Source organism: Triturus cristatus, chromosome 6 (assembly GCF_964204655.1).
Source record: "Triturus cristatus chromosome 6, aTriCri1.1, whole genome shotgun sequence".
NCBI classification, from domain to species: Eukaryota; Metazoa; Chordata; class Amphibia; order Caudata; family Salamandridae; genus Triturus; species Triturus cristatus.
Genome location: NC_140589.1, coordinates 760,623,346 through 760,650,604, shown reverse-complemented (window position 1 = coordinate 760,650,604; position 27,259 = coordinate 760,623,346). Strand labels below are relative to the sequence as shown.

General features: G+C 41.8%; 1 protein-coding gene across 2 annotated transcripts in view; it reads right to left on the bottom strand.

Moving 5' to 3' along the window:
* Nucleotides 1–27,259, bottom strand: part of MCM9 (minichromosome maintenance 9 homologous recombination repair factor) — a 325,876-nt gene that overhangs the window by 175,150 nt on the left and 123,467 nt on the right. For both annotated transcript variants that reach the window (XM_085611281.1, XM_085611283.1), the window contains one exon: nucleotides 19,220–19,339. In XM_085611281.1, the coding sequence (XP_085467407.1) occupies nucleotides 19,220–19,339 (120 nt within the window). The remainder of the gene's footprint in view (nucleotides 1–19,219; nucleotides 19,340–27,259) is intronic.

Below are 27,259 nucleotides of genomic sequence, written 5' to 3'. Positions count from 1 at the left end.
GTCTAACCTTTTAGAAACCTCATTGCAACAGGGGACTTAACAAGGACAGCGGGTCTGACAAATTTAAAAAGGCCAACAAATAACCTTTAATGGCACCCAGAGCAAGACCTTGCTGGTCGTGAGGTAAAACAAATAACAAAACATTCAACACTTTGATCTGTTAGAGGTCTCCATAGCTGATGGTGCCCCAGGTCACAAACTAGCCCAGTATCTGGCATAAACAGACTTTGTAGAGGGACGCCTGGCAACAAGGATGACATCCACAACTTTGGGGAAGAAGATTGAAGGTAGTCAAGTGCTGCTGTTCTGTACATGGAGATGCAGGTTTGGGTGCCAGGCCCTGCTACTGTGACAGGAGATCCTCCCAGAGGACAAATGCTTATAAACCCACTCTCCTTGCCCAATTCACAGTCGCTAAGATGACTTTGGCCCAGTTATTCCTGATATTTTACTGAGCTCTGGGCTGAAGAGGCAGCGCCGGAAAGGTGTGCAGCAATCCTGAGCTCCACTCTATCTGGAATTCATCTCCAAGAGAAAGCCTTCTTGGAAACTTCATGACGCACAAACTTTGCCATTGCGTGATTTTGATGGTGGCGAAAAGATCTAGGCAGAGTTTTCCCCATTAATGGATGATGCCCTGTGCCACCTTTGAAAGTAAATACCATTCGTGATCACCAGGCTGTGTTCGTTCACCCTGGCAGTCAAAGATCCTGCCATGTGGCTCACAACCAAGGAAATGCCCAGATACCCCAACCAGCTCCACAACCTCTTGGCACAGTACCCTACCATCCTTCTTGTTATAGTACCACATGGCGGTGGTGTTGTCCATGAAAACCTGAACCAGCCTCCCTCTGATTGACTTTTGGAAGGCTTTCAGAAACAAGGTAAATGGCCTGCATTCCACCGGGTTGATGAGGAGAATGGTCTCTGCCGGAGACCAGAGTCCTCGCATCTCCATTCCTCCCAAAAGATCCCTCCATATCCCAGCAGTGACTCATCTGACACCACTGTTAGCTCTGGTTGCGGGAAGGGAGAGGGGTTTACCACTGATCCAATTAAGGTTGAGAAGCCATCACTACAGGTCTTGTGCAGTCTCCTCTGAAACCTGGATGGAATCCAACAGATTCCTCTGCTGCTGGATCCACTAAGACTTCAGGTTCCACTGAAGAGAATTTATATTAGACTTTGCATAATCAACGAGAAGGATGCAGGACGCCAACAGGCCCAGAAGCATCAGAGCCACTCTCACTGAGATGCTGGTCTGAAGCTGAAACATCAGGATCATAGCCTGAATATCCATGACTCATTGTTAAAAGAAGGCTCAAAACTGCCGAATATCCAGGATGCTTCCAATGAGAGGGAGCCTCTGCAAAGGAGCCAAGGGTAACATCAGCATGTTTATAGTAAACCCCAAGGCCTTCAACAGCTAGACGTCAAGGTAGGGGAAAACTGGAATCCCCAACCTATGAAGGTGTGCTGCGACCTCCGCCATCACTACGGTGAACACACAAGGCGCACTGGTGAGGCTGAAGGGGAGTACGACAAATTGGAAATGCTCCTGGCCTACCTTGAACCACAAGTAGCATCGTGGTACTGAAGGGTGAGTACATGAAAGTTGGTCTTGCGCAGGTCATAAGACACCATCCAGTCATATTGATCTAAGGCAGACAGAACCAGGTCCTACCTGAGCATCTTGAATCTGTTCTTCCACAAGAAGGCACTCAGAGTTAAATTTAAAAAATATGACGAAGGCCTCTGTACTCCTTCGGCACAAGGAAATATCAGGATTACCAGCCAGTCCCTATTTCTAGGGCAGAACCTTCTCTATGGCTACTTTTGCCAAGAGTCTGCACTTCTTGATGCAAGGTGAATAGGTCCTCTTCTGAAAGATGTTCTGATGTGGGTGAAAGATGCAGCCGGTTGAAAAGATCTGAAAGACCCACCTGTTAAATTTTATATTTTGCCATCTTTAAGAAAAGGGCGGTTGTGTGCCACTGAGGGCTGTTTGGAGGCTAATGCTGCAGAGGTGGGGGGGACAGGGAAGTTCGCTACACCTGGAGGCTGGGGTGCCTATTGCATAGGTGGTGAGCCTTGGCACTGATTGGTAGACAAAACATCTGAAGTAGCCCCAAAGGAGGTGAAACTTTGGTCTTGCCAGCGTGTAAAGACCTAAGGAGCGTGCCATGGCAGTGTTTTCTTTTTAAGCGCCCCAATGCTAAATAAGCCTTCTCACCAAATAGGTGGGATCCATCAAAGAGCATATCCATCAAAGCGGCTTGCATGTCATTAGAGAAGCCTGCGGTTCTCATTGAAGCGGGACACTGAAGTACCATCTTAGTGCTGACTGCTCTGCCCAAAGAGTCTGTAGTTTCCAGACCAGAGTGGATGATCTATTTGGATGCATCGTGACCATCCTGGTGGTTTGAGCAAAGCTAGCCTGAAATTCTCAAGGACTGCTGGAAAGATCTCGCCGACCATATCCTTTTAAGCGTTGGAATTTCTCCAGAGAAATAGCGGAGGCACTGACTGACTAGAGGGCTCGGCTGGCCGAGGAAGACATCAGTTTCCCCGAATGCGGATTCTTTTTGACTCTGTCCAAGGGAGTCGTACATAATGAATTAGGGTTCCCCCTGCTGGTGAAAGCCTGAACCACCAGACTTTCTGGCGAGGGTGCTGCACCCAGAAGTCACAGTAGCCTGGCAAACTGCCTGTTCACAGGTGGGCAGGAACAGGCTTAAAGATGCCTATTATGGTGTTCATCAGTGCTTCACTGAATGGTATCAGTGCCTCAGAGAAAGTCTATCCAGGCTGCAAAACGTCTGTTAAGACATTAGTTTTGACTTCCATAGTTGGCAGCTGTAAGTCTGATAACTACTGCCCGTCTCATCATCACAGCAAAGAAGGCACTCTCTTCCGTTAGTGGCTTAGGGCACTAAAACAGCCCAGCATCTGGGGAAGTGTCTAACCCACTGGCCATTTACAAATCAATGTACAGATTATCATCATCATGGTGTGGAAAATATTTCTGATCATCATTGTCTTCACTAAAGGCTAGTTGACTCTGATCAGTCAGAACTAAACATTAACTGGGATGCGGCTCTGAGGCAGAGGTATGTCTTTGAGGCAGTGGCATGGCTCTGGCCGAGTTGATCTGAACTGGGACCAGGTGTGTCAGTACGGATTTGGGGAGCAATCTTGGTCAGAGACAAGATGAATTTGGCTCGGAGTTAAATAGGACTATTGGAAGGGGCCTTCCTATGGCTGCTTCGGGGCTGGTGTTGATGTCAGAGGATGGATTTTGGTACCAGACTTAAGTGTGGAACCGTATGCAGGTTCTGGAGAGACAGTCTGCTGAGGACGGACCTGCCAGGGGTAACTCGACTGGAGGCCTATGCAAATCTTTGCATCCCTAAATGCCTCAATCTGTTGTGACCTTAACGAATGCTCCAGAAACTGGTTGCATCAGGATCAGCTGCTTAATCAACTCATCGGCGGGTGACCAGAAATGAGAGAGAGAGGCACTTTGAGGTCCTTGCGACTTCTCCTGCTGTGGCAGGATTGGGACTAGTGCCACTTGGCCTTTTTATGCTTCAACTTACCGGAAGACTTGGACCACCATGAGGACCTTTGCTGGGAACGTCCCGAGAGTAGGAACGGATCCACGCCTTCAACTTCAAGTGGGAATAGGATTTTCAAGACTTTGTTTGGTATTGGTGACATACAACTTTGTTTCGTGTTCTTAGATCATGGTCAGATTCATGATAGCATACTCCTCGCAGGATCTGGAGTAGTGCCCTGAACCGAAACACCAGAGTCACACGTCTTGGGGATCGGTCACAGACATTTTTTTGTGACAGTCCCTACATGGCTTAAATTCTGAAAAAAATATAAACTTATCACATGATAAGGAAATGTTGGGAGCGTCCTCCAAATCCATGTACGAAGGCATGGAAAGAAAGGTACAGGCGTCAGTGCACGGAGGTCGGTAGCACTTACATGCTGCCCTGCTGGTCACTCCTGTGGTGGAATCAGGCGCGCAACACCCATTGGACTCGAAGGGCTTCAGTCGTGTGTGGCAGCCCGGGATGAGACAGCTTCCCGGGCAGACACACAGCCGCACCCGAGCACTTCACAGGTCTTTAAAAGACCATTTGCATGTTAATGAGGCCTTGCTGTTGTTACACCCCTTCTACGAGCCCCTGCAGCTCCACTCTGCCTATTGCTTAAAGTTTCAGCCCCCCCCGAAATTTTTTCTTAGCCTCCCCCGAAATCTGGCTCTAGTTGCGCCTCTGGGTGGAATGGAGTTGGCACGGAGCCGCACACTATCACCTACAGCCGATTGGTAACAATATTGTTTTACATTTTCAAGATCGAGTTTGGCGCCTGGTGATATTTTAAAGGTGAGAAATCTGCACTTAGAAGTGTCAATTAGAGCTGTAACTCTTGACAGGAGCAGAAACTACACTATATATAGCAACTGCATTATGGCCACTTCCCTTCTCTTCTAATTTTATCAAATGTATGTCAGTTATGGCTGCACTTCGGCTAAGGAAAGTGGTTGAAAGTTGGTAATAGAAGACCTCTGGTCTCATTTAGAGGAGGGAAGTAACTGGACTTCTGCCCAAAAATTGGCCATGTCACGTCTGAATCCTCTTCAGTTCCCCATCCTAGTTACAGACTAGGAGAATGTTGATTTCTCACCAGCCAAGCTGCCACCAGCTTAGCCTTAAGCATGCTCCTTGCCGTGGGCCCGACGCCCTCCCCGCTGGTGCAGGTCATGTTTGGTTGCAATGTTAAAGATAGCAGTCCCAGAGAGACAGAACATTTCCAGAAACGACCCCCATGCACTTGGAGCGAAATCCCAGTACATAGGGGATTTTAATTATGTTTTCTGAAAATGGTCTCCCACTTTAGGGTTCGGTCTTTTTTTTTGGGGGGGGGGGGGGGGGGGGGGGAATATAAAGGCAGACAAGCTACCTGGAGGCACATTTTCGTTTTCTCCTGAATCAGTTCCCGCCACGGACGCAGCGGTCACTGAGAAAACAAAAACATCAACTGGGCAGAGAACTCTTATCTTTGGCTGCCAGCATTCCTCCATATCTATCAAAATATTTTTTCAGGTTCGCACTTTCATCAGGAAATTGAACTTCCTTGCTCCCCCTTGTATGCTACCATTTAATGCAGAGAGATTAACAACTTCAATATGGAAAAAAGACCCGTGATACTTTCTGGATCGAAATCATCTCCAGCGCTTTTCACGTGCGTTGTTATTTATTAATAAAATCACACAGTGCAATACTAACTCCTAAAGGGAAACACTTGCACTTTTGATGCCTACATATTTCAAGGCACTTCTCATGCAGTCAAATTCAAGCACATGTTAGAAATTTGGCAGGTTTTGTGGCTTTCTGAAGAAAACCTAATTGACGAAGTTCAATCAACTGAGAGATGCTTTCTCAATTACTGTACACATTATACATTTTCATGCACATCAGTTGAGGATCATACTGCTACTTATTCAGACCTTGCTTGCCCCCCCCCCTCCCCCCCCTCCCCATCGGTATTAACAGAGAGTACCTGGAACTAAGATTTAAGTGCAAGGGACTCGGTAACATGATCTGCTCATGTACCCCTTTGCTCCATGTTTGACTGCACGTCATCCCAGCCACTAAGCAGTGAAGAACAGGATATGAGAAATATGTAAAAGGCTAAATTATCTGAGTGTAAGCGGCAACCTACGACAGGTAATTGTTATGTTATTTAAATTTATAAGCGCACAGCTACCCAGAGGGGTTTGCGGGCACCGGCAGGTAAGGGTGAAGAAGAGTTAGTTGGAATAAATTACTGATTAAACAACCAGGTCTTCACTTGTCTGCGGAAACTACTAAAATCAGATTCCTTTCGTATAAAGCTAGGAAGAGAGTTCCACAGGGAGGGGCCCAAAAAAGAGAAGGACCTACTGCCCATCTGGTCCGTTTAATTCTAGGAATAACAAATTTAGACTGTCCAGCAGAACGCAAAAAACAGGAAGGAGTGTACAACTGGATTAAAGATTGCAAGTATTGTGGGGCTGTTCTGGATTTAATTTTAAACTTAATGCTCAAGGCCTTAAATTTAATACGGTTCTCCACTTTTAGCCAGTGTAGTTTGCGAAGAGAATCGGTGGCTAACACCATCTTGGGTACCTGACACAGCAGCCTAGCAGCTGCATTTTGCACCACCTGCAACCTACGTATTATAGTTTTATTAGAACCTAAGTATAAAACGTTGCCGTAGTCCAGCCTAGACGTAATGAAGGCCTGGACCACAGGACATTGCACAGAGAGGGGTAACATCCACAGAGGTTTTCTCAACCATCTCAGAATGGTAAAGCAGGTCGCAGCCACCTTAGTGATTTGTTGCTTCATTGACAGATGGTCGTCAATGATGATACCCAGGTTACGAACTTGATGTACTGGCTGGGGTAACAATCCCATTTCAGTGGGCCAATGTTGCGGTCCCCAGAGGTCTTGCTCTTTTCCTAGAATCATAACCTCAGTTTTATCTCCATTTAGTCTGAGCAAGTTGTTCTGCATCCAAGATGTAATATTACTCAGACCTATCCGGAGAGCAGAGAATCAGATCCACTCGATGAAGTAAAGGAAAAGATTATCTGTGTGTCGTTCGCATAGGAAAAAAGGGACAGCCCAGCCTCTTCGGCAATATGTGCCAACGGGCACACAGAGATATTAAACAACAGAGGACTCGGCACAGAGCCCTGAGGGACTCCGTTAGGAGATCGATGGATATTAGAACTTGCCGACGTGGAAAAAACTTGAAAAGTTCGATCAGCCAGGAAAGAGCGAAACCATTGTAAGGCAGAGCCTCCAAGGCCTAAGGAATGCAAGGCTTTCAACAGGGCAGTGTGAGACACAGTGTCAAAAGCGGCACTGAGATCCAATAACATGAGAGCCACCCTATCACCATGGTCCAGATGCCATCTCAACATTTCGGTAACCCCAAGTAAAGCAGATTCAGTGGAGAAACCTGCTCTAAAACCAGACTGAGAAGGATGTAGAAACTCAGAGACCCAACCAGAGAAGTCAGCTGAAAATTGACATGTTTTTCAAGAAGCTTAGAAAAACCGGAAGCGGAGAAATAGGACGAAAATTAGATGGCATAGAAGGATCAGCATTAGGCTTCTTTAATAGAGGGAGCACCATGGCATGCTTCCAGTCAGGAGGAACAAAGCCTTCCTGTAAAGAGGCATTAAGAAGATCCATGCTCAACCGGAGCGTCGGTGCCTCAAGCTGTTTCATCACGGAAATAGGAAGAAGGTCTCTAGGGGAGCCTGATTTAATGCTAGCCAATAGACTGTTAAAAGTACTGGGTTCTAAAAGGGGCCATGCTTCCACTCTAATGCTGGATTTTACATTATCCTGAATCCGAGAGACTACCATACTAACAATAGTAGGTACGGTATTGGAAGTCTGCAGAGAAACTAGTTGGTTGTCATAGGCTAAAGTAGAATCCATTTTCTCAACTTTCTACACAAAGAAGCTAGCGAGGTTCTCGCATTGCGTAGCAGTGAGAACACAACGGGTAGTCAGGGTATTAAAGCCAGATAGTTCTTTGACTACCTTAAAAAGAGTTTTTGGACAATGCCGCACTTGAGATATTTTTAGAAAAACAAACTCACCGCGAGCCGATTTACCAAGAATATGATACTCATTTAGAGCCTTTTTATAGGCTCTCTTAGCATCTATCATGTAGTGTTCCCTCCATTGCCTTTCCAAATTTTTACACTTTGATTTCTCAATCTTTAGGTTCTCTGTAAACCAGGGGGCAGGCGACCAATGGTTGCCTAAACGTTTATGGGAAAGAGGACGGCAGGTATCTACTGCATGCAAAATCCATTTTTGAGTGGAGCCCAAGCCAGAGGTAGCAAGCTTTTTTATAGATGGTCTTGATGAATAATCTAAAAAATAATTTAAGACACTGACGTCGAGTTTGGCCCAATGTCTGACTTTAGGTTTAGGTCCGCCCGTAACTGCGGAGGTGCAGGCAGCAGTCTTCAGTAGACATGTCACTGCAAAATGGTCAGACCAGCACAAGGGGAAAACGAGATGGCAGACCAGATCCAACGAAGTAGAAAAGATAGGCTCAAACAAGTGGCCGGCAACATCGGTAGGACCTGAATTACAAAGATGGATATTCATTGCTTCAAGATCCGCAATGAAAGCCGTGCTGTTGGTGCATGCAGAATCATCTAAATGAAGATTCAGGTCACCCAGAATAGTAAAATTAGCAGCATTCAAAACATGGGATATTCTCAGATCCAGGAAAGATACTGCCCAAGGTCCAGCTGGGCCCAGAGGGCAATAAACTAAAGTACCAGACAATGTGAACTTAGGTGTGAGTTTAAATAGCAAAGATTCACAGACCTTAGCAAGGAGGTCAGCACAATTGCAATCAATAGAACTTTTGTGAACAATAGCAATGCCACCCCCCATTTTTGATTTCCTATCCTTCCCGAAGATGGAATAATTTGTGGGGAGTGCCGAGCCACATCCGGCCCTGAACTGTCATGTAGTCGGGTTTCTGTTAAGAAAACCGCACCCGGCTGGTTATTAAATAAAAGATTAAAGATATCCGCCTTGTGCCTTGGGAGCGAGCGAAATTTAATGCTATAAAAAGTGAAGTTTTGGTATGATGGAGGTATACCCAAAAGAGTAGTTTTAACTGCCAAAGTAGCATGATTAAAAAATCCTGGTTCGTCCACTAAGGGCAAAACTCCGTCTTGACAGACATAATTAGCAGTGGTCATAGAGGGGAGCCTACAGTGCTGGCATTCAAGAGGGGCTGTGTCTAATGCAATCTTGGCACAGTTAGGAAGGGTCGGTTTAGACCATGCAGTTGACTGGAGGAATACTTTAACATCACCATAATAAATTGGCCTGGGGTTGTGGCCCCTGGTCCCGGACGGGCGTGCCTTTAGCGCGCCGCCGTCACACCCGCTGCGCGTCCACTCCTGGGCATAGAAATAGTAGTCTGGGGAGCCGTAACGCGAGAGCTAGACCGCTAATTGGAGAGGAAGTGACTGTGCAAAGATGACCTTCAAGGGAGCAGTCCCGAGGTCCAAAAGTATAAAGTGCTAGGAAGGATTTCCCACTGACAAGTAATGCCCCCCAAAAAGCTTAATATAACACACTCTGCAAACAGTAATACAATAATTCATTAAAAAAACGAGTTAAAACAATGTCACAACTCAATTCAGTAAAACAATACTATTTTTAAAAAGTGTCAGGCGAAGAGAACAGAGAGCCTACCAGCCGCGTTTCTTTGTGATAAGTAAAGCATAAAGTAGCCATTCCAGTCTTTTCACTTTGTCTCTAAGGTAGTATCAACAGCATGTTTTAAAGTTTGCCAGTTCCAAGATGTCCAGTATCAGTTTTACATACACACAACAAAGCACCAACTTCGACTGGGCAAGTATGAAGAGTATAGAAAATCCATCTTTTTGCGTGGTCACCTCAGATTTTTCACCTTTGGATGGGCCCTATATTTCGGCAGGGTTTAGAACTCTGTGCACATCACCCATGCTTGCCAGTACTACAGTGCCTGTGCTACTCCATTGAACATGGTTAAATTGGCATATCCCTAATTGGATCCTTTAACTTGCCTATAAGTCCTTAGTATATGTTGTAGAAAATGCACGCAGAGCCTGGAAGTTAAAATGACATTTGTGGACTACAACACCTATTGTGCCATCTACTACAATGGCAGTGCAACTACGGCTTCAGGCCTACCCTATGTATCCTGTCTGTAGCAGTGTAAAAGCTGAAATTCGATCAGCAAAAATAACCCTTTGTGATGGGGAAAAAAATGTCCATTTGGGGGCAGAGTCTCGATGCAGCACAAGAGGCTCTTTGACCTAGCTGCGAGGTGGTCTCCCAGCGGCATATGAATGAAAGTATGGAAATTGCTCCTCATGGACATGGTAGAGCAGGAAAAGAGGGTCCCCAGCAGTAAGGTGCATTTGATATACTGCATGGTCGGACTACGTGAGGAAATGAGGGCCTAAGGAATCAGAAGAGCCTGGACACTTTGAAATCCTCAATTATGATCATATCATATGATGGTGCTCGACAAGCATTGATGCATCTATGACTGCTGAATGAGAGACATGGCGGAGGGTATGCCGACTTGCATGGAATATACTGAGTTTATGGACATAGAGCGGTAATGGGTAGTCACACCGTGGTGATATGAACATATTTGCCTAAATCCATGAGCTGGTAAAAAAGTACGGACGCACTGGGTGCTTCTTAAAAGTGGACAGACAACTCCTGACCTGGTAGATAAAGCATAGTAGTGCCTGAGAGGGAAGCTAAGGAGGGCACCTTGAATTGTGTGCCCCAAGAAGTACACTCAAGGAAAGCTAAAGAGGTTCTTCGAATATACTAGACACCAATGAGAGAACCCCTCTAAGACAGCAAACGATATGTGCACTGAGAGAAAGGTACAATGCCCAACATGACCTTATCCAAAACAGATCTCCGGGCCAGTCTCCAGTCCTTTAAGGCCAAACTTCAGGAAAACTACAAAATGATTTAAATCAAAGAACTCACAGCCACACCTTCAAACTTGGTGGAAAAATTGCAGTACTCCAGAGTGATACCGATTCACCCAGGACAGCCATGGTTGAAGAGGAAGGGAAGATCAACTCACTAAGATAGAGGAGTGCAGGCCTGGAGGACAGTTGTAACACTGCAGTTGCTGAAAAAGACGAGATCATCCGTGAACTGAAGGACCTTGTAAACTGGGCTCAAAGAGAAACATTGAATACAACGCCTTAGGGAAGGAGCAAGTATAGAAACTTTTGTGATAGGCTCTCTGTCATCTGCTGAGGACAGAATCGGAAAGCATCACACTAGATGGAGTGGAATCCAGACCTTCCGCTTACTCAAAGAGACCTCAAGATATGCTAGCGACATTTCATAATTTGCAAACCAAAGAGAAACTTTAGAGGGTGACGAGAACAAGATCAAATATGAATTGAGGGCTAGGATTCAGCTCTTTTTCAAGACATTGCCACCTTTACACTAGCCAGAAGGCAGCAATTCTGCCTTATCACAAACTCCCTTAAAGACCATAAAACACAATACAAATGGCTCTTCCCCTTTGGATTCGTTTTTGAACTAAACAACAAGTCTCACCAAATGTGAAAGAAGCAGGTTGCAGCCAGAATTCTGGGGCTACAGCTTACAGAGGAGAGTCTGGATTTGTGGCAGGGCCATGGAATAAAGGCCCAGAGGTGAGAGGCCTTGAGCTCTAAATGGCACACACCACACCACACCCCCAGAAATGGAGAGGAACAACCTACCAGGAGCATCAAAGAACTAATTTAAACTATACTCTCGCCAAAGAAACCAGAAACCATGACTTCATGAAGAACTCTGTGTAGGAAAAAAAGATTTTAAAAAACACAGTCTTCCCATGTATTTGATCACTTGAGATTTATTTATTATCGCCTGCAGGGCCTCTGGGGACATTTCAGTCCCACGGACAGCCCTGCAATCACAGTGCGTAGAATGCCCCCTGGAAGTAGTCAAGGGGGCTTCAAATCCACATGTAGGGTTTATTCACAGCACTGTCAGACGCTTTTTCTATGCTATCCTTTTGATTCAGTTTCCAAGTCGAGTTATTTAGTTGGGGGCTTAATAAGGGGAGTGTCTTACTGATGCCCATTTGGATCTTACCTCTGTCCCACTCCACTGTCTGGTGAAAGCCCTAACCTTGAATATTAAGGGATTGAATTGCTAATGTAAACGCACAAAAACCTGTCATCACATAGGAAGAGTAAAATTAGATATTGTAGCCCTCCAAGAAACTCATTTAAAGAAACCAAGACTAGACTCCAACATATGCAATATCTGCAAACCTTTTATACATCAATGACACACAACACACCGGGGTGGCACTTTTTCTCCATAAATGTCTTCCATTCATTTCAGTGGCTTTCAAAAGAGATAAGGAGGGTAGGTAGGTACCTTATGTTGATTACTAGCAGGGAGGAATGTTACGATAACAGTACACGACAACAATACTGGTCAGGATACCCTCCTCTGTAAGGTGGTAGACACCCTGGCAGAGTTTGCAGAGGGAAGACTTCAACTTAGTCTGGAACCCTTTTCTGAGTATAATTGAGTAGGTACACATGAGGGGAGGGGAAGACATTTAAAGACATTTAAATACAAATCTTTGCGATGGTCGGAGGGAACAGCATGACAGTGAGATGACACCTTTTCCCCCGCATATTCACAGGACATACTGCAGGACTGACTATGTCATAGTCAACAACACATTGCTTTCTTTTATAATACAGCCTGAGATAAGGGTAATTCCCTCATCCAGCCATACCCCACTCCTTAAAGATGTAGCCTTGATGAATACAATAAAGGAACATTCAGGTTTTCAGTGGGCTACAGGAGAAATTACCTATCTAGCAATCAAATTATCATCAGCAGTTATGGATTTGTACAAACGTAACCGCCTACCTCTCCTAACAGATATATGGGGAAGCCTGCGATGGTGGCCAATCTAACCGTGTACTGGCTGGAAAGAATAGCATCAAAATGAATGTTTTTCCTAGGCTGTTTCTGTCTCCGACATTACCACTGTTGGTGCCTCTGACCACCTTTGCTAATTTCAAGAGTATGATTTAGAAATACATCTGAGGAGGGAGGAGACCTAAAGTTGCATATACGGTATTGTGCAGACCAAGAGAAAGCAGAGAGCTTGCTCTTCTGGATATGCACACCTATTAACAGAGCAGAGGAATTGACAATCCTTGCAGACTGGAACTCACAAGAACCTGAAAAAGTATGGTTGCATATCGATAGGGCAGTGTCTGGACCCTCACTGTGGGACTTGGTATGAAATACCGACAGGACAGACTGTCTAATATACATCTTAGTACATCCAGAAGGACAACACTAATGAGGTGAAAAAACAACTGAAGCTAACTATGTAATTCTCCCTCCCTGCCCCTATGCATTTTAATCCTTCGTTTACTACTGCACTGAAGCCGGGCCCATTCGACAGCTGGCGAGGGGGTGATTGTCACATGCTGAGTAATGTGTTTAGTAAGGGTCACATTAAATCCATCATGGATTGTGAAACAGAATTCTGTCTCAATGAAGAGAGAATAAACTATACACAGATCTGACTCTGGGCACAACAGCCCTCAATTAAGGCAACAAGCATTAGGGAACTCACGTCTGTGGAGAACATGGTGTGCAGAGCTACCGGGGATAAGTAAAATATTCCTGCATCGTACCAACTTCTGATAGATACATCAGATAAAACCCACACCTACAAGGACAAATGAAATACGCTGATAGGCAGTGAGCTTACGTAGGTACAATGGCCAAAAATATGGAGAAGCCTTAACAAAGCCCTGTGGGAAGGGAGGCACACTACAAACGTATTTGACAGGAATCTATATCAGGTTAAACGCCACAGATTCTACCCTACAGTCAGTCTGAAATGTTGGAGAGATTGTGGCCTAATGAGTGAGATAGTTTGAATGTGGTGAATTTACTATGCAGGGGATTATTCCCTTCCTAAAAACCTTCTTCTGTTTCAACCTTCTATGCACCTGTTATTTGCACGGTTATCTGCTGCGTATGATTGTGTGGAAGTGATGCTTGGTTAGAAGCTTTCTACTAGATGAGAGCTAATACAGTTTTCTCTCCTGACAGAGGTTTTCTAGATGCAAGTTATCATCAAGAGCTACTGAATTCCTACACTACATACTGATTTCCCTGAAGGTATGGCCACTTTGCTCTAGATAAAAAAATTGATAAATATATCATAGCATGAATCAAATAGGCACACATATGGTGTGTTATTCGAAATACTTTCAATTTGCCTTTATTGTAATATCCTGGCACTTCAGACGTTCATGAGGTGGAGAACTAATTTACAGCTCTGTTTTAAATGGTTCAGAAACTGGTGTATGTGGTGTCTTCCTATCGAGGGCCTCTCTTCTGAGATAACTCCACATTTATTGTTAAGGTTGAATACACCAGGAAAGGAGTTGTCCCTGGATCACCCATGTTGAGAGCAGATATTACCTCTACTATCTAGGACAAAGCTCAATAAACACCAGCAGAGTCAGGTATACTAGCAAGGTTGTTTAGTTTTAATAAATATAAGATCACAGGTGTTTTGCTAGGCCGGCAGAGAAGACTTCTCGCTGCCGAGGTCTGAGGGCTCTGACACTCAGAGCAGAAGCAGAGGCTATCAGTTGCAACTTTTAAATGTACCCCATTTTAGCATAGGTGGGGGCCTTGACGTTGCGGTGCAGGTGGTGTTTAGTCAGAGCAGCTGCATCAGGAGCAATCCTAATAAAGTGCATAGTGGTATCCCCTTGTGGCACAACAGGCTAAAATGTAAAGGCTAAGGAAGCCAGCTGAAACAGAGAAGCTTTACTCTAGAAAGAGAGAATGGAATCAGAGAATGACATACTTCCACTTGACAACTTATCTACGACTCATGCCCTGTCCCAATTTCTCAGGATGCTAATCTGGATGCTGAGGAAATATTAAAGGTGGCAACAAAAAGATCACTTGTGAAGGTGGAAATTTACTATTTCCGCTGTGTTGGCCAGAAACTGTGACTAAGATGAATGGCCTACATGATGTGACTAAAATGGTCTTACACATACAGATACACATATTGACAGCACTGCAAAGCCTGTATTCTTTCCATTTCTCGCAATTTAGGGCCACAACTAAACTGAACATGGTTAAGAGACTGGGCCAGATGGGTAACCAAAAGCTATCCTGACAAAACAAAATACATTTCAATTAAAATAATGAATGTTATCTTTCTTCCTAGTGGATACCAAACTCTTTCCATCTCTCCATCTTGTGTCGCAAAAAGACTGTTGGGAACTGCTCGCCCTTGGGTGGTGTTCACGTTTTTATTTCTAGTTTTTAATCACACAGAGACATAAAATCTTTATGAGGTGTACCTAGCTGTTCTAAGACTTAAATCTCATTAATCAAATATTGCTTATGTGCCTTTTTTAAATATCAACTACATGCACGTTAGGTCCCTTCAAAACATGTCGAATATTTTCTAACGCTGATTAGTTATCAATAGAATAGGTCATTACATTCTACTGAATCTTACACTTTCAGGCATCAATGTCAAATCTATTTGAAGCACTGAAAGTTTGTTCTCCGGGTTACTGTTCCACCATCTAGCTGATTTTGACCAATTTTTATATTATTTCATGTTGCAGACTTTTCAATTCTTCAGATTAGCTACAATGTTCCCACTTGTGAAGGAGGGGCAGGGAGAAATGTTTTCAGAGTGATCTCTATCCTAATGAAACATGCTAGGATTAATGGAATTTCTCTATGGTGTTTCATATGGCTGGTGTTTCATGATGCAAAATTTAAACTGCACCGCTCGCTATCATATGCCTCGACTTTCTGTCCCCGCTGCTTAGGCCTGTACAAGGGTCATTGCTTAGAAACCTAACTGTTCTTTGTGTGTCTTTAGGTTTATCTCTGTTGAGGGCTCACCAAGCAGTACTGTTTCTCCTTCCATACATTTTATTATTTTCCGCTGCACAGAGTTTTACCACCTTGGCCTGTCTTTCTAATGGGTCCTTGCCAATTTACTTTGTTCGTTCCCATTTGACTCCTATGACAAAGAAGCACCAACTCAAAGATGGAGGACTCCATAGAGGTTGTTCCACATTCTTCAAGCGTTGTCGCCTAAATTATCAGCTTGGAAGATTCTGGTCTCCAAGACAATGTCCTTCCACATAGTTGGCAATACTCACTTAGCTTTTTCTATCTTTGAGAGGCTACTTACCCTATAACTGGTACAAGTGGACCTCTCACAGCCCACACATTATTGAATGACATAAGGCTGCAGCATCGAGGTGTACACATAGGGCCGAGATGAAAGCACTAAGGATTTGGGTCAAGTGCCCCTATGGTATAAGATATGGGGTTGAAGGCTGTGTTTAGCTTACAGTTTTCAGCAAGTTTCATTGCATGCTGTGGGCTTCAAGACGTGCCTCTGTGTATGTGTGAATCTGTTGAACTTGGCACCAGGTTTTATGTGCTGGCCAAGGAGGTGGATAATTCCCTCTTCACACTTATAAAAGATACATTTGACTTTGAGGTGAAAACTGTTATGCACATTTTCTTTATCACCTAGCACACTCTGGATGACAAAAAAGCTTTGATCTGAACCCTAACTAAGCAAGCAGAAAAGGTATTGCGGTCAGAAAAAAAACATTTGTTAGTGGGTTATATTTTTGGCCTGTGTGACAAACGTGCAGGAAGCTTTTCTAACACAAAATGTCCATTTAAGTTTCATTTTGTCCAGCTGTATGCAGATTGGTTGGGGATGGGCATCTTATTAGTTTTGTTTTTAAATAGAAACGTCTATTGAGCTCTATTATCCATTTAAGTCATTTCAGGGAATTCTCAGAAAATGAGAATGCAAAACCTCTACCAGAAGTGCACACCAAGGCAGTACTGCTTGAATGGATACTATGCAGAGAGCATATCTGAAAACCCAGCTATGTGCTCAGAGAGCTTTGCACACAGGTGTACTGGTCATAGGCTCTGCTAAAAGCTATAACCTACGCTTGCTGTCATGGCAAAAGGTTGTGTTAGTGGGAATTGAGGGCAATTGTGGAGCAGTGCCACAAGCCATAGCCAACAGGTACTGAAGCCTGGGATATTGCATACAGGGGTAAGGAGGGCACGTGGCTGAACATGGCAGCCGGCATGCCATCTAAGTACTGCAGCCAAGATAGTGCGGATTAACAGTACTACATTCTTTGTCGTTTTGTCAAGTTTCGTCAAGCACAAATACAAATTTAGAAGTCTATTCAAAGTTTGAAACATTTTGGACAGGAGTTGCAAACATTATGCACAAAATATCATACATGAATTCCACATTACCTATGGAAAGTGAGATATAACTTGAACCATGCTGATTCTATCGCAAGAGAATATTCTATCTATTTATTTGGAAGTTTTGCATTACTTGCATGTCTCCTTGAGGTTATTTCAGGGGGCTAAGGGTCTTATGTATAAATGTAGTCCATAGGGTGAACACATTTTACAGCCTAATCTGAAGGTGAGACCTTATCCAACATCTTCATTGCAACCTGTTTTGTGTGTACAGTCAGCTGTAGGCATGTTTGATGAGTTTGGTTTTCAATAGCTTTTTGAAGAGCATATAGTTTTTCTTTTTTTTTTTTGCGCAGAGTTTTATATAGCTCGAACTTGACCCGAAATAATCAGGTATCAGAGCGCTTTACATAGCACCAGTTACGTTTTTTGTTTTTTTATGAGGACACACATTAATTTTTTTTTGTTAGGCACGGGGAAGATTAAGTGATTTGCCCAGAATCACAGGATGTTTTATTCAGGTTTAGTTCAGCCCTCAAGAGAGGCTTCAAAGCATTCTAAAGTTTGGGACCCTAGTCCCCAAAGGATATCCAGCTAAGCTTCAACCATTTGAAAGTGAGTTGGGTTAGGGCATGTGCTGCGACTGAATGGAACTTTACGGTCTGTTTGTAATTGGGCGGAATTGTGCCTTCGGTCTTTTCCCTCATTTCACTTTGTAGACCGTGCAGAGGGCCTTGAACTTGGTCTTTGCTTCCTGTGAGAGCCACTGTAGGACTTTTAGAGATGTTTTAATGTAGTTAAGATTGCTAAGATTCAGACACACTCTAGCTACTTGGTTTTGCAGTCTTTGATGCCTTCAGTGAGGTACTTTAGGATCCCAGACGAGATGACATGGCAATTATCACAGCATACAAAGACCACAACCCTTGTAAGCTCCACTACGTTTTTGGTTTAGAGTAGTAGGAACATTGTCTATAGGATGAGCAGCTGAATGTTGACCCATTTTGCTACAGCCTTGACTTGAGACATAAACAAGAGGCTGACTTCAAAGAGAAGTCCCAAGTATTTAATCTTTGTTGAAGTAGATGAGAATGTCCTGGGGAAAAACAGAATGCAGAGTCGAGGTTTGTTATCCCCAATCTAGGTTTTAAGTTTCAGCTCTATTCAAGCACAGAAAGTTCTCATTTATTAAGTGGTAAGAGTGGATACTGGCCCAGGACTGCAGTCTGTTTTTTAGTGTCATAAGTAATTTGGGTGTTGTGGGTGTACACTTGAAATCTCACTCTCTGAGGTTCCAGTAGCTGCACCAAGGCAATATGTTGATTTATAGAACAGGAAAGAGCCAGGCAAGTACGTAAACTCTGGGGTACACAGCATAATGTTAGTCAGGACAACCATTCCACTGCAGCAAACTTCATATTCTGTCACTGATTAGATGAAAATTGTATAAAGGACAGAGCCAGCTAGCCCTGTCCAGCTTTCCAACCAATACTGGGGGATTACATTGTCCACCATGTTGAAAGCTGCAGAAATTGAGGAGTATTAAGACCATTTTTTGTCTATGTTCAATAATTTTTTTGTCCAATGTTGGTCTAGACTAATTCCATGCAACTAGTGGATCTGAATCCAATCTCTTTTTCATGGAGGAGGTAGTAATCTTGGAGTTTTCTAGTAATAGCCCTTTCCATGATTTCCTTAGGTTTGGTAGGTTCTAAATTGAGCAGCAGTTTGCGAAGATATTTGGGTGTAAGGAATACTCCATTTACATAAAAAGGCATTGGTCATGTTGGTGATGTCCCCATTAAGTGTTTGGATGAATTATTTGAACCAGGCCACTAGGCAATGTTCCACAGGTAGACTTAATGCTCCCTCTCTTATCCTTTCTATTTCTAAGGACGTTCTTGTGGTCTTGAGATAGGAGTTGTTGAGAACCACAGAAGAGCGGTTATCAAACCAGATCTCTGTGAGGCCAACTGCGTGACAGATTTGTACTTCTTTCGTGGAGGGGTATGACCACAACAATTGTTATTGACTGAGGGCCTGGCACTTCAAGTTGTTCAACCAAGAAAATACAGTGATGTTGTATCATTCTACTTGTACACACCTGCCCTGTACCCCATCTTAACAAAGTCAAGGCTTTTCAAAAAGATTTTTGGTACTGAAAGTTAAATATGCTGTGCTAAGAAAACAATACTGTCAAAATAATTTACATGCAGCATAAACGTCTGCACCCATCATAGCAAGCAGCATGCTTCTATTTTTTTTTGTTTGCCTGAATTAAATACCTGCACTTGTGGATCCAATTCCCGCAGTGAGGACCGATCTTGGTGTAATTTTTGCAGCATACTTGAGAAATTGTGATTTTCCAGTGCCTGGGTCGCCAACAAGCAAAAGATGAGATTCACCTAGGAAAAAATACAGACTTTTAGAGGTAAGGAAGATGGATTCTAGCAGCAGTTACATCACACAATACCAAGCAAAACATGCTAATATTTTAACATTTGACGGTGTTCAGCTCACCAAATATGCAAGGTGAACTAATACTGTCAGTACCTCACAATAGGGTTCAAGTGTAGCATACTGTAGGCTGGCACCTCCACTTTATCTTACACTGTCATTACCACAGATGTTTTCCTTCGCAAATTCAGAAGTAGTCTGCCGACTTGGGCTGCCTCCAGATAATGTGAAATAAATTAATAGGTTTTTGCATTTTTAAAACATTGTAATAGCAGACTTTCACTAAGTGGTTTCTTACCGATTGTTTTTCACAAACAAATTTACTCAACATGGAAGTATTAATACTTTAAAAAAATATATATTGACTTCTACATTTTTAGGGGTAGAGTTTAATCAATTCCTCGCCCAAAAATAATTTTAAACATGGCACCCTGTCCTGAAATATTTCTGATCGCAGACACAGGATAGATTAGAGAGGCACTCTCTACTGAGATCTCCCGAGTGAGACTTATACGCTCCTTTGTATAGAAGATCAATATTTTGGCATCGAACATTTCTCACTGGCAGATACTGCATGAAATAGAAGATATTAACCGGAAAAAATGGAGACTTAGAATAGAAAAGTTACTACATTTAATCCTAGTTCTTCAAAATGGACATTAGAATATCTCCACGTAAACATCCTTACCAATTTTTACAATACATTTTGTAATTTGAGAAACACAAAAATAAACTGAATGCGAATAAGAAACAATGTTTTCTATCTCATTTCAGTTATATAAATGCAGACATCAGACTTCCTTAATACCCCTCTATGACAAATTTGGCCACAAAGATGGTGAGAAAAGATGCATGCGGATACATTTCCTGTAAGAAGTAAAGGAGGCCATTTATAATTTAAGAAGAAAATTGAAAGCCTGATTTGGGCAAATTAAAGAAGTATTCTCCCTTCTTGGCACGTTCCTAAGGTTCACCTGTTTCTGTAAGCACCAAATGCAGTACCCTACCACTTAAGCGTGAAGGACGAGCTAGTGGAAGGGAATTTGGACTCTAACGATATTCATACATTTCTTTAGAATATTTAGGTGCCATACTGCATCTACTCGGGATCCAGTTACTGAAGCTCAGCGATGGCATAGTGGGGTGGGAGATCTGGCCCTATAAGAACTAGGAGAGAAAGTGTGACTGTTAGAGACAGCTGAAATAGTTCCAGAAACTACCATTTCCTCAGCCAGTATGAGAATCATAGTAGTCTTGAATTGTCTCTATTTGGCAGTTACGTCTAGAAGTATGGGAAATGGATAAATAGTGTAGGGAAATATCTTTTTGCAATCAAACATATTTTAGAACTTGTCTTGAATGTGGGCTATTGCTTATCATCAGTTGCTACTTCATTGATCTTCCAAACAGTGATCAAAACAATTAGATTTCAATTTCTGGTGCTCACAATTAGCATCAGGTCTGGCATGCTCACCATTTAGCGCGAGCTAACAACCCCATTTGGTTTATGATGTATTCTAATTTGAACAAGAAGGTTTTATAAATCTTTCCTTTCAACATTATTAAAATGAAATGCATCTTATTGTTTGGTGCTCTTTTTGTGAGAGAACACAAGTATCAGTATTATCTGATAATAAAGAAATGGCCAATTCCCTTACAATCAACAATACTAAATAATTATTGTACTCAAGGCATTTTTGGACTCAACTGGTGCTTTTATCCTGAGAATTTCATTCCTGTTCAACACTGTTCTCTACAGAAAGAACCAGCAGAAATGCATTACAGCATTGCTAACAAGTTTGGGTATCTATCATCCTTATCAATTACCAAATTCAGAAAATGTATGTTCTTTCAACCCAGTCTTTCTAAAGAATACATATGCCATGTAGGCCAGTATCTGCTGATAATTTCAAAACCTTGCAAATCAAGCTCCTTGATAAAGTCTCGGAAGACACTTATGATTGAATCTTGCATGTTAACAAAATCCATTGACTCCATTGATATTTCATGTTCCACTTTGAGTATCTCCGACCTAGTAGCACTTTTACTTGATCTGTTGTGGTCTGTTCATAGTCTTATTGTGGACAACTATAACATTTATCTGGGTGGTATTCTTTAGTAAAATGTCCCCAAGGTTGGTAAATATAATAAACGAATAGGAGTCCTTGAATTTAATTCAATTGAGTGTTTAGTGTACTAAATCTGAATCCATTTTGTTTCAGGCTGTTGTAATCATTGTTTTCAACTGATCATCAAGCCAGTTCATATACGGTTTGCAGCACCTGCATTCCTACTTGGTCAATATTATATATGCATTAAATAAAATATCTAGCCACATGATATTTCGGCCAATTGGTCCTGTGTTGAAATAGTCCAAATTTGGCTTTTTGCTTATTATCAGTATAGTAAATTCTGCATGGACATAGAAAGAAACATAAATATTTGCAATTGCAGGTTATGGATTGAACCAATTTGATCAATTATACAATGTAAGGATGACATATAGTATCTTCTTTTGTGACATTACTGCAATTAGTGGAGTTTGAACTTGGAAAGGTCGTTGGTTATTGCAAATGTTGCTACTGTTAATGTATAGATTTAGAATGTATTTAAACTTTTCTTGCAATTAAATGTAAACTTTAAATTGTATTTGATACGCAATGATCATGGTAGTTCAATCAAGCAGACCAAAGCAGATGTCCAATTCTCTCAAAGTTGGCTACAGGGCAGGAAATAACTTTCTTCAGCAATCGCTATCTTGCGAGAAGCAAATTGAAATGGGGACCATGTTGCCCATGCCGGAGTACAAACCATCCTTTCTTGTCACCATGAGATTCTGTCTGGGCCACTGATGCTGAAGGCAGCAAGCAGTGATGCATCTTGGTGAGTTTTTTGTGGTTAAGTTACAGCTGCACATGTGAAGTACTCTTTGAGAACACAGGAGCATTGTGAACTTTTCTTCTGTAAATTCTAAATTTTGGGGTCCCAGTTTGGTATATGATTTAACTGATCTTAAACCCCTTCAGCCTCCGTTCAGTGTAATATAGCCAGTTTTGATAGATTTCACCTCCCTGGACATTTCTGATGTCACATAGTCAACCAACCAAATTCTTGTCTTTATTGCTGAAAATGTTCTCATTAGAGTCTCCAGGTTGGTCGAAGGCATGGTGTCTGTCTCTGGACAACCAACCCAGGAACCATACCACTGCATCAAATAAAAGTAGATTTTTAGCGCCCGGGCTATGAACCTTAAGGTGGGGCCACCTGAAGTAATTTGGGGGTTAAGGTGGGAGAGTACATGTGACAGGTGGCTCCAGCAACTTCAGAGGGAATGTCCAACGATGCAGAATGCAGGCAGGTCAGAGAATAATGGGTTCTCACACACAATTCAGTAATCTCCGTAGTGTTATTCAGAAGTGGGATGTGAAGATCCACTTCAAACGGGTGACTTGTATGCTTGTTCCCTTGTTCAGTAGCATGTCCAAACATGGAACAGCCAGGGAGTTGGCATGTAGAGTCATTAATGCATCTTAAGACTCTAGTTGCCGCAGTAAAGCACTCAACACCTGTATTGCTGGTAAATGATGTGGTAGACAGAAGTAGTATCCAGTACATCCACAACATCACATGCAAACAATGTATCATACTATGTGATGGCCTCAATTACCTTTTACCGATACTGGACTTTCACTTCATACTCTGAATATCAGGTAACTGCCAGACAACTATGGTGAGGCAGGAGTACTAGGGAAGCTCCGTAATCGATAATAGTGATTTACATTGCTGAACCTTTCATTCATAACAGCAATACCTGATACAAGGTAATGCAGTGTAGGATTACTTGGCTGTATTGCCTACCGATTAGTGACAAAAAGAGATAAACCGTGGGTAGGTTTTATTTGTACAAGGTGGTGATGGGTACAGTGAAAAGTATTTGTGCTCGTCATATGTGTAACACACAACAATAATGGCTTTCCAGTGACTTTTCTATGAATAAAGATGTGTTTATTCAAGTTTAACAAGTTACACAATCGGTGCTCCCCTTCTGAGATGGACTATGGCCCAGACAGTAGAACCTCATCCTCTAAATTTTCCCTTCACAGTGAAACCCTATTACATTCCCTACAGCATTATCACATACTCTCACAGTATTCTGGGACATGTTGAGAACCTGCACAGGATCAGATCATCATGCCGTTGCTTTCCCGGAATCAGTATCACATTTTAATTGCACCCAATCGCTCTTCCTCACATCTGATGCTCATACGTTTGTACAGAATTCCTCATGCTGCGATCATCAATTTTGGAATCTCTTCCACACTTATCATTTAACCACCAAGGCACAAATCTGAAACCAATGCTTGTACCCCCAAAGGAGTTCAAATGGAGTTAAAGAGGAGATGAATTGGGCATAGTCCTAAAACTAACTAGCATAGCTTGCAAATCTTTCCTCCAAATAATATCACCCTTTTTCCCCTATCAGAATGGACTCTTATTACTCTGTTGAATCTCTCAACTTAACTATTCACTTCAGGGTGAAATACAGAGATCCTTCAATGCTTATTCCATCCACATTTGTTGAAGAAATCCTTAATCAGAGCGCTCAAAAATTGTGAGCTATTGTCTGAAACATTGACTTCTGGAATACCATCAATGCAAAGAACTCTAAAAATTCGACAATGTTCTCCAATGTAACTTCACCAACCCTTCTTACTTCTAGCTATTTAGAAAAATAATCCATAACTACTGTTCCATGTGACTCTTGTTCAGGACAACAGAGAACGAACCAAGAATATCAATGCCCAACTTCCTCCTTGTACCTTCAGACAATTCTACAGGACTAGACTTAACAACAATAGTTGTAGCTGACTTATCACTGTGCCATTGCCATAACATTGTTTACACAATCTCACCTGTTTATCAACCATTCCATCCAAATCAGGCCACCAGAAGTATTCATCCAAATGTCTCCTGGTGCCTGAAAAAAACCCATACATATAGCCACAAGAGCAAAATAAATTGTTTTCAATCTTATATTGAAAGGAGGAATGATTTTATCCACTCTAAGTTGAAGGCCATTTTCAGTAGCCCGTTCTCAAATTTTTTACCAACTCTCAAGTTCACCCAATATATCACGTTTGACGGGTGAACCTTTTCTCCCATACTTTTGCACTTCCACCAATATGCGCTCTTTTTCTTCTTCATTAGACCACACCTCCACCGATATCACACCAACACCTCAACTACTTTACTCCAACATAATCACACAGAAAAAGTAAAGGCAACCTAATATTTCTTGGATCCATTAGTGTTAGGTCCTTTTCGTATGGCAGGTACCTTAAACATACAATCAGCACGTACATTACTTTTACCAGAAACATTATCTATTATACACACGTTTTTCTAACATAGCTGTCAGAGTTCTTCCTCTGGGTATTAACATGTTAACTTAAGGTTTGTGGTTCGTTTTCAGAATACATTTTGTATCCTACAAAACCATTCTGTCATCCTCTGCTCCCCAACACAAGTCAATAATGTTTTTCTGTGTCTCTCAGTGTTATATTGTTTCAATTATTGACACATAAGTTTCTTATGCTTCAATAATACAAAAGCCTCACTGACTCCTACCTGAAATAAAAGTAAAATCTTTCTCAATGTGACTCCTCAATGGTTCCACCTTCGTTGCATAGTTCTGAATGAACTTAGAATAGAATTCCGTCAAACCATGGAAAGCCACAAGTTATTCTTTTGTAGTTAGCGTAAGTACTTTTAGTAGAACTTCTAGATGAAAATGCTTAAGCTATATACCAGTGTTACTAATCAAGTGCCCTAGGTATTCTAATTCCTAACTGCAAAATTTACATTTCGATAGTGAGACCTCTTTTCCAAAGAGCCTTTAAAAAATTTAGATAAATTCCTCTCATGGTCCAGAAGACCTTTTCCTTTTTCAAAAATCAGATTACTTTTCTGAAAGGCTATTGACCTGGAATTCCTTCTAAGGTCTTCTCCATTAATCTTGGGAAACTGAAGCTGCACTGGCCAAACCATAAGGCATCCTACAATAAAAATCACATACCATCTGGTGTGATAAACGTCATCATATACTTGAAATAGAAAACACATCACCACCCACACCAATTTAAATACCATTTCATGTAAATTGGAGAATGAATGAGAGTCCATCCAACTTTCTTCATTAAGTTTCCGTAGGTCTATAGAAAGTCTCAGATCTTGACACTTTAATTGAGATTACCACTGGTGATATTCATGGCTAAGACTTAGGGGTTCAATTATATTTTGGTTATATAGGCCCACCAACATTTCCTTCAATGTATATGCAAGAGGTACATTTCTTACTCAGTGTTTTACAGGTACAGGTACAGTATTTTTAAAAATTATGTAAAGGTTAGAACATTTACATTTTCTCAGCTTCACACTGGATCCTGGACCAAACTGTTCTTTCAAATCAGCCATAAACTCATCCAACTCTGGAGTAACAGAAGAGTTTTGATCTATCACTTTTTAACCTGTAGCATTTAAAATGAAAACCGGAGGATTAGCTCTGAGGTCCAATTTGATTCCCATCTCTTCTTGATGAGGTCAGTGTAACAAAACTGGACCATGGCCGGAAATATACACTTTCTCTCAGGTATACCCACCAGAAATATCTAAATCAAACTAGAAATATCCAAAGTGATCCACCAGGGGGGACATTAGGCGTGCGCAATGGTTCATTCACCCAATTTATATCAACCACTTCTCTTCCCTGAATGGCAAATCAAGCCCATGTATATATAAACACAATAATAGCTTTACTGTCCACTTTTATCACCAAAGAAGGAAAACTTCTATCTTTTCAATTTTCATTCCTATCCCCCACACAGGTATATTAATACCACAACACTGCCCAGACAACATTTTTGTCATCATCTTCCACTGCTAAGTTTACCCTCCTCAGTGCCTATGTACTATCATTAAGATTTGTTTTTTATTTTGAACACATTTATTGATCAACAAGGAAAAATTTGGAGTTTCCTAAATGAGTCTGACTACCACACTTGTAGCAGATTACAAGTTAGTTTTTTCTCCTCACATATACTGGTATTCGTCATAACATTTCTTGGATATGGTACTAACACCTAATTTGGGGTCATCTCTTATCCCTTGAACAAAATGTTCAATCCCTTTAGCTATGTCAGTAGCTACATTAAGAGTTATATCACCAGTGGCACATAATCTCTACTGTACTTTTTTGTTATGGGTTTTCATCCAAATTTGATCACTTAATACCGGTTTGCAGTTGATATGCTCAGAATTACCAGTAGATACTAGGGATAATAGAACAGATACATATTTATCAATAGATTATTATACCCCTTGCTTTCTTAAATAGAATTTATACTTTTTCATAACTACATTGTTTTTCCCTAATGCAAATCTTTGTTTGGAAACATACTGATATACATCAGTGTTGCCAGGTCTTTCTAAAATAGGGAAATTCTTGAACTCTTTCAAATCAAACTGCCAAAGGCAATGTTTCAGAAGGCATAATTTCCTTTCGAGTGAACATGAGTCCCTTTCCAAAACTTAAACATATGCTAACAATACAACTTTCTATTCCACTGATGGTTCGCCTAGTGATGACAGAAATTAAGGTGGAAGAACATAACTGGGCATATAGAGGAAATAAAACAGTAAATTAAAGCAATTAAAGTAGACACAGAAGTCTATTGATATTTATTATGACTTTTCGCAATTCGTGTAATTTGCTTTCGCATACCAACATGAAATTATGATAAAATTCTGAAAAACATTTTAAATGTAAATCCATAATTTTTGCTATATTTTAAAGTGAAATGCATCTTTGC